Below are 8,373 nucleotides of genomic sequence, written 5' to 3'. Positions count from 1 at the left end.
GCCTCAGCCTTAAGAAAGAGCGTTGCAAGGCTGGCAGATTGAGGTGGTCTTCAGGTGGAGGGGTGTTGGGAAGGAAGCAGGGATGAGAGGCCACCTTGCATTAGGTTTCTCAATGCCATCGGAAGGACCTGTGCAGGCAAGTGCCCTCCACAAAGTGGCTGCTTATGCATCATCAAAAAAGAGGACAGATCCGCATTCGCTTATATATCGGTGACAATTTATAAACAACCACCATAATTTAAATATTCATTTATTCATGTTTTGCATTCATATCTCCCCTTTTTCTCCAAGGAGCTCAGGGTGGTATACATGGTTCTTCCCCCCTTCATTTAATCCCCACAACAATCCCCCCACAACAACCCTGCGAGGTAGGAGTGACTGGCCCAAAGTCACCCAGTGAGCTTCATGGCCCAGTGGGGGTTTGAGCCCTGATCTCCCAGGTCCTAGTCCGACATTCTGGTCACATTCTCACCATACATTTTAAAGAGCTATGATACCACTTTAAACAGCCATGGCTCCCCCCCCCCCCCGAATTATGGGAAGTATAACCTGTGCTTTCTGAGTAAGAGTGTGCAGGGCCAGTGTGATTGTGAATGCCAGCAAAAATCTGAGCAAAAGAAGGGGGTGAGACCTGTTCCTCCTACCCCTCCCTCTCTATTTTTTCTTTAAAAGTTGTTAAAAATTATGTATATATATTACTTTTTTAAAGAAGATACTATACAAACAGATCAGCAAAAAGTAAGCAGCATGGCATATTGGCTTTCTCCTGGTTACGTCAAACTGCTGATATTCCTTTGCATCATTATATTTACAAAGGAACAAGGAATTACACTTCTCTTTCATCTTCATAAGAGTTGGAAGGTACCAAGGCTCATCTACTCCAACCTCCTGCAATGCAAGAATGTGTTTGTTGCTGGGAAAGCGAGATACAAACATAGAACCAAACCAAAACCATTGTTTGCTGCTATTTATTGGTCGTGTGTCTCACACAGGAGTGTCCCAAAGCGACCTAAGGATGGCGGCTGACGGTCATGCTCCTTATCAGCTATATGTGCAATAAAACGCTGCCAAATGGTATAAAATGTGACCTTTGCTTTTTGATTCCGTAGGGTCTGCATCTGGTTAGTTAATCTCCCTGTTAAAGTGACCTTCTAGATTTTCAGGTACAAACATTCTGGCCTCTTACTGTCCCAATCATTCCAGTGTCTTCCAACTGACAGTTGGGCCACTGCGAAAAATAAAAATAAAGAAATACCTCAGCTTACTTATGGGCAACACCTTTCCCTGTAAGTGGGTCCATCAGTGGGTCTCTGGTTTGTGTCACAAGCCTATGCCTTGAATATTTTCAGGACCTAAAAATCTCCCTGCTCCAACTTCATTTCTGGAATGGCTGCCTTAGGACAGTACCATTGCATTCCACAACAGTCCCTTCCCAACTGTGGAGCTGGCCACGCCAGTCTTCCTACCCTGTTGTGATTGCAGGGTACATCCCCAGACAGCTTTCCTAGACACTCAGAGAGTCTGGAGAAGAGCTCTGTACAAGAAGGAGAGCTTTACAACCTTAAGTGACTCCCTTAAGAGGCCAGGTTGCAGTGTCTGAAACTTTTTAGTATAGAGGAAGTTTAGGCAAGAGGTGACATGACGGAAGTTCATAAAATTATGCACGGCATGAAGGAAGCGGATAGTGAAAAAGTTTTTTTCTTCCTGGAACTCGGGAGACATCCCATGAAGCTGAATGTTGGAAGATTCAGGGCACATACAGTGGTGCCTCGCAAGACGAAATTAATCCGTTCCACGAGTCTCTTCGTCTTGCGGTTTTTTCGTCTTGCGAAGCATGGCTATTAGCGGCTTAGCGGCTATTAGCGGCTATTAACGGCTTAGCGGCTTTAAGAAAAAGGAAACAAACTCGCAAGAACTCGCAAGACGTTTTGTCTTGCGAAGCAAGCCCATAGGGAAATTCGTCTTGCGGAACGACAAAAAACGGAAAACTCTTTCGTCTTGCGCGTTTTTCGTCTTGCGAGGCATTCGTCTTGCGAGGTACCACTGTAAAATGAAGCGCTTCTTCACGCAACACATAGATAAACTGTGGCATTCACTCCCACAGGAGACAGGGATGGCCATGAAAGTGGATGGCTTTAAAAGACCGGGCAAATTGTGTACAAGACAAGAACTACCGTATTTTTCATTCCATATGACACACTTTTTTCTTCCTAAAAAGTAAGGGGAAATGTCTGTGCATCTTATGGAGCGAATGCGTAGTTCCTGGAGCTGAATTGCCCAGGAATAATTCTCTTGGCCCAAAAATGGAAACCACAGGAGGTACCAGCAAAAGAAGAATGGCAGATGAAGATGATGGACTTTGCAAAACTGGCGAAGCTGACAGCAAAAATCCGAAACCAGCAAGATCAAGTATTCCAAAAGGACTGGAGTTAATTTATACGATATCTGAAAGATTATTGCAAGCAATTAACATCACTAGCAGGGTTGTCTGAAGACTTGCAATGAGAAATTTTCTACCTTTCTATATTTATTTAAAGTTTGAGTTATTTTGTAATGAGTGTAATTAGAATTGGAAAATGTACAAAACGCAATGATATAAAGGTTAATTTTGAAAGCCATGAGGCTGGAGGGAAGGAAGTCGATGGGCTTGTGTGTGTGTGTGTGTGTGTGTGAGAGAGAGAGAGAGAGAGAGAGAGAGAGAGAGAGAGAGACTGGGCAAACTGATGGAGAGAGAAATTGATGGCTACTAGTCATGACAGCTAGGCTCTTTCTCCATTGTCAGAAGCAGGAATGTTTCTGCATGGCAGTTGCTGGAAACCACAGGAGGGGAGAGTGCTATTGAGCTCTGGCCTTGCTTGCCATTTTTCCACTGGCATGTTGGGTCACTGTGACAAGAGGATGCTGGACTAGATGGGCCACTGGCCTGATCCAGCTAGGGCTCTCCTTATATTCTGACAAATGCCAGTTCCTTTGGCCTGAAAAGCAAGATAAGCGTCATGCCCCATAGTTGCCTCTGACTGGACTTAACCACCCAGGGGTCCTTTACCTTTATTCTTAATTCTGGCAGGATAACCAAAGGGCCTGCCATTCCTATGTAGCAGGGATTACAGTGGTACCTCGGGTTACAGACGCTTCAGGTTACAGATGCTTCAGGTTACACACTCTGCTAACTCAGAAATAGTACCTCCGGTTAATAACTTTGCTTCAGGATGAGAACAGAAATCGTGCTCCAGTGGCACGGTGGCAGTAGGCCCCATTAGCTAAAGTGGTGCTTCAGGTTAAGAACAGTTTCAGGTTAAGAACGGACCTCCGGAACGAATTAAGTTCTTAACCCGAGGTACCACTGTACTTTGTTTAAATAGAAGAAATCAACAGCATTGCCAACAAGGGAGGATTGGGGTCAAAAATTCAGGGCCCCAAATGCAGCAGAGTTGGTTTACTGTACTTTGAGGTGAACTAGGAAACATCTCAAAAAGGCAGGGATGGGATGTACTATTAAGTTCAGAGTCTAAGATTACTCAGTAGCAACACAGGAAATCAAGTAGCAGCAGCTTTTCTGATAAGATACGGTTTCAGACTAGAGCTAAGGGTTTGCATATCTGAATGTTTTCCCTGTGCATATGCCCGAATCCACACACACTCGCATAAAATACTATGTACATGGAGAAATTTAGCACATAACGGTGAGGGTTTCTATGCTAGCTTTCTGTGTGCATGAAGCTTTGTTTCTGGAGGGCTACTTCCCAGCCCCTCGCTTGCAATTTCCTGACTTATCCAAGAAAAGCTTATCAGTCAATTCTGTTGAGTCACCCAGGTGTGCATGTCCCTCAGAGCTCTGCCTTAGCAAACCTGTTTGGCAGGACTGTGTTGACGGTGTTGATAAAGAGGGTGCTGCTGAGCCTGTACAGAGTGCACTCCTGCAACCACCGGGATGAAAAGTCGCCCTCTCCAGTCGGGCCCATGTTCCCCAAGCAGATGAAAAATGCACTGCTGCAACCGATCCCAGGGGAGAGTCGCCTGCTCCAACCCAACTGCTGAACCATGCTGGCAAAGGGCAGGCAGCTGCTCAGCCACTCGCAACATCATACAGAGTGTACTACAGCGCCTGCCCAAAGGGAGACGAACCTGCTCAGTCCAGCATGTTGGCAGACAACTGCCCAGGTGCACGGAGCCTTTGAGCAAGTGCAAAGTGCACTCCGGCAGCTACCCCAAGGGAGAGTGACCTGCTCAGTCCAGCTCCACTTCTGAGCGTGCGGGCGGCCAGCTGACAACGGGCAAGCCGGCTGCCCAGGATCGCTCAGCCTCTGAGCATGTGCAGCAGATCCAGCATCGCTTTCTGCCCCCCCCCCCGCCCCTTTGCTTTTTGCGCGGCTTGGCACCTCGCCAGGCTAAGGCGTTCGCCAGCGGGAACAGGTGGGAGAGCGGGAGCCTTAGAATGCAGGGAGCGAAGCATGATCGACGGGAGAACGCCCGCCCAATCAGGAACGAGAGACTGGCCCCGCCTCCCAAGGCGCGACACCGGCCAATCGCCTGGAGGGACCGGGCCGGCGCTCCCGCCCTTCGCTCTCGGCGCTTCGGCGGCGGCCAACGACAACCGAGCGAAGGTGCCTCCCTCCCTCCAATGGGAGGCGCCCGTGTTAGTAACGGCGCCGCCAATGGTAGTGAGAGTCGGAGTCCCTGGTAACGGAGCCGGGGCTGCGCCGGGCCGCCTCCAAAGCATGTGGAGCTGCGGGGGGCGCCGGCGGCGGCGTCTCTTCGCGGGCGCCTTCCTGCTGGTGTTGGCCATCGTCGTGCTGAGCAGGTGAGAGGAGCCGCTGAGGAGAAAGGGGCGGGGCCTGGACCCGATATGCTAATCTGGCCCCGCCTCCTGCCGGCGGAGCCCCGCCCTTCCCCGAGGAGGGCTCCGCCCATGCCCATATATGGGCAAAACGACCCCCATTCCATTCACCCTTGGGAGCGCCCATAGACCCTTCATCCCTCTTCCTCCCAGCCCCATTCTAGTGGGAAGGGGTTAAATCCAGGTTTCTCCTCTTTTACTCCTAGGGTGCCCCCCACCCACCTTCAATGGAACATGTTTTCACCATGGTCCTCTTCCCCCCATTTTTGCCTCCCCCACCCCACCTTTCCAAATTATATACAGCATAAGGTTGCTTTAGGTGTAAAGAGAGTGAACCCACCTTGCAGGGTTGTTCATAGAATTGGACAAGTTGGAATGGAACCAGGGGTGATCTAGTCCAGCCCCCTGCACAACTAGATCATCCATGAGAGATGGCCATCCAACCTCTGTTTAAAAACCTTTCAATGAAGGGGAGGCCGCCACTTCCAAAGGGAGTCAGTTCCACCGTCGAACAGCTTTTCCCATCAGAAAGTTCTTCTTGATGTTTAGTGGGAATCTCCTTTCTTGCAACTTGAAGTTCAGGTCCTACCCTCCAGAACTGGAGAAAACAAGCTAGCTCCATCTTCCACGTGACAGCCCTTTAGGTATTTGAAGATGGCTATCATGAAGCTTTTCCTGTTCACGTGCTCTGTCTCTGCAAATCAAACTGCTCTAATGATCTTAAAGGTAAAGGTACCCCTGCCCGTACGGGTCAGTCGTGTCCGACTCTAGGGTTGTGCGCTCATCTCACTTAAGAGGCTAGGAGCCAGCGCTGTCTGCAGACACTTCCGGGTCACGTGGCCAGCATGACGCTAATGATCTTAGAGATAGGGGAAAAAACAGCACCCCAAGTTGCAGGACCTATTTTGTAGAACTTCTCTAAGGAGATCTGCGAGTCTAGTTCCCCTCAGAATTGTACACAACCATATTAATTGACAGGCACGTTCGTCAACTGACTAGAAAGGACCAGCTGGTTGGTTCAAAAATCAGCAGAGTCTGAAGGGTTAGCTCAGTCAGTAGAGCAGTAGACTCTTAATCTCAGGGTTGTGGGTTTGAGCACCAGGTTGGGCAAAGATATTACATTAGGCCATGCCAGCAAGGTCAGTGGTGAAGAACGATGGGAGTTGATTTTACGGATGACTTATTAAAAACATGGTGTACTAAACTGCATTTTTAAAAATGTCTGAGAAGGTCCATTTGCAATTTCTCAAGCTTGCTGCCTGTACCCTGGTCTCTAACCATTAAATCATTGAACTGGGGCATGTATAGTCACTCCAGGGTGCATACATAGACAGGAAGGTGCTCTCCAGTGCACTTTAGTTCTTTTTGAGAATCATAGGAGAGAGAACTCAAAGCTTTCTAGTATATCTTTAACCAAAATGAGAAACTTCCTCCATCCTCTTAAATCAGTGTCAGATGGGCAACTCCAAGGTAAACAAGTTCAGAGAGGAAGAAGGAACTCTTAGCAATATGCAGAAGGGTGGGTGAGTGTTAACAACGATATGAGTGTGTCCTGTTCTCATCTGAAATATTGGAATATTTGTAAGCAGCCTGGCTTGATTGATTGTGCTTTTCTAGGCAGTTTGTCCTTCAGCCCTCCATCAAAGATTCTCATTACCTCTCTCCTTAGCTCAAGACCAAGGCATTTAAAGCACATCCCAATCCCCAAGCAATCCTGGGAACTGTAGTTTCTTAAGGGTGCTGGCAAGTTGTAGCAATGTGAAGGGTAAGCTGCATTTCCCAGGATTTTTGGGGTGGGTGGGGGATGTGCTTTAAATGTACGGCATGTACACAGCTCAAGAGTTTACAGGACACAAATTCAGTCTTAAGAACTCTGAGAAGTTGTAAATCATTATAACAGGAAGATAGTGAGCCATGTTTACACATGACACATGTACAGCACTGAACATATGAGGGAGTCTGGGATTGTGCCCACTGGCCAAGCAAGAAAGGGCCTTATGCATGCACAGCTCTTCCTTGTGTTCAGTCAAGAAACAACCTGACTGCCCAAAGGCTCTTGGCGTGCATGTAGGAAGAGCCTTTTCTTTCTAATGTTATTTGGGTGAGTCTGGTCATTGGGTGCAATCCAGCTCCTCACTTATATTACTACCAATGCAATTTTTGATTTTAAAAAAATTAGTTTTCCAGTAACCTCCCACTTTTGCAAGGTATAAGACCCCTTATGCAGCCTTGAAACGAAACCCACAAAAATTACTAGCCTTAAAAAAAAAAGTTCACTAGCCTGAGAAGAGACTAACAGCCTGCATTTCCATAGAAAAGGGGAAGCACATTCCTGCCTTCTGAGGCTAGCATGGAAATGTAGACTAGTGGCTTCTTAGCAGGCTAGTAAAACATTGCCTTCTAAGCGGGCTGGATGGAACGACTAACTCGCACGCTGGCCTTCAGAGAACTCCTTGTCACCTATGGCTACCAGGTTCATTGTTAGATAAAAGGCTGCCTTTCATTGTTACGAGACACTTGTTTCCATACAGCAACGCGGAGTTGCCACAATGCAGCCCAGAGATCCTGTTGCGTTTAAACATTAAAGGCGGTGCTCAACTAATTAGCTGTGCATTTGCAAGAATCACCACTAGTTCAATTAGACTTTCCCTGTCTCTCCCTTCCCATCCCAGCATTACCCCTGCATGTCCCCTCTACCCAGATCTGCTATCCAGGGCTGGGGAAAACTCATAATAGATTCAGGACTAGGGAAGAGAGAGGGAGAATGTTCTGTTGTGCACTGAGAAATCCTAGCATTGATGAAACCAGCAACTTAGTGGCTACAACCCCCTGGACATAAGAAGAATCTTGCTGGATCAGGTCAGTGGCTGATATTGTCCGGCATCCTTTTCTAACAGTGACCAACTAGATGCCTGTGGGAAACCTGATTAACAACAGCACTCTTCCCACTGGTGATTCCCAACAACGTATTTAGAAGCTTACTGTCTCCGACAGTGGAGGTAGAATATAGCTTTTGTGGGGCTTGTAGACATTGATAGCCGTATACTCCATGAATTTATCCAATCCTCTTTGGTCTCTAATCTCCTCTTTTGACTGTATTCCTCACATTGATCCTGCACTGGCCTTTTAGCCCACTCTCCTCTCCTGTCTGGTGTAACAAGTAGGACTTCAGTTCTATGAACAGTAGGCAGGGAAGGAAGGTGAGCAAAGGGACTGGGGAAAGGTTCGGCATCTCAGCATCTTTATATCCTTCCGGTGCATCAGCATGTTTAAAGAGACAAGCAATATTTCTCAAGTGCTTGTCTGGCAGCCGGTGAGAGGAAATGTACTGGTTTATTGTACCTGAGTGCATTTTTCTTTTTAGGTCATGAATAACTGCATTTTGCGGTTTACATGATCACTTACTGTGTCACTATAAAACTTGCAGCACAAACCTAAACATGTTTACTTGGTGCAGTCGTGGGGAACCTGTGGCTGTGCAGATGCTGCTGGACTCTGATTCCCATCCTTTGCCTTGTTGACTGAGGCTAAGGGAA

At 47.5% G+C, this 8,373-nt stretch overlaps 1 protein-coding gene across 2 annotated transcripts in view; it reads left to right on the top strand.

Annotated features, from left to right (window-relative positions):
- Positions 1–4,436: 4,436 nt before the first annotated feature.
- Positions 4,437–8,373, top strand: part of LOC310695970 (beta-galactosidase-1-like protein 2) — a 66,862-nt gene continuing 62,925 nt past the window's right edge. For both annotated transcript variants that reach the window (XM_083480989.1, XM_083480988.1), the window contains exon 1: positions 4,437–4,801. In XM_083480989.1, coding sequence (XP_083337115.1) covers positions 4,452–4,801 — 350 coding nt within the window. In that variant the 5' untranslated portion in view covers positions 4,437–4,451. The remainder of the gene's footprint in view (positions 4,802–8,373) is intronic.

Source organism: Podarcis liolepis (assembly GCF_965112155.1).
Source record: "Podarcis liolepis genome assembly, chromosome: 16".
Classification (NCBI taxonomy): Eukaryota; Metazoa; Chordata; class Lepidosauria; order Squamata; family Lacertidae; genus Podarcis; species Podarcis liolepis.
Note: the sequence above shows the minus strand (reverse complement) of the source record. Positions and strands in the feature narration are given on the sequence as shown.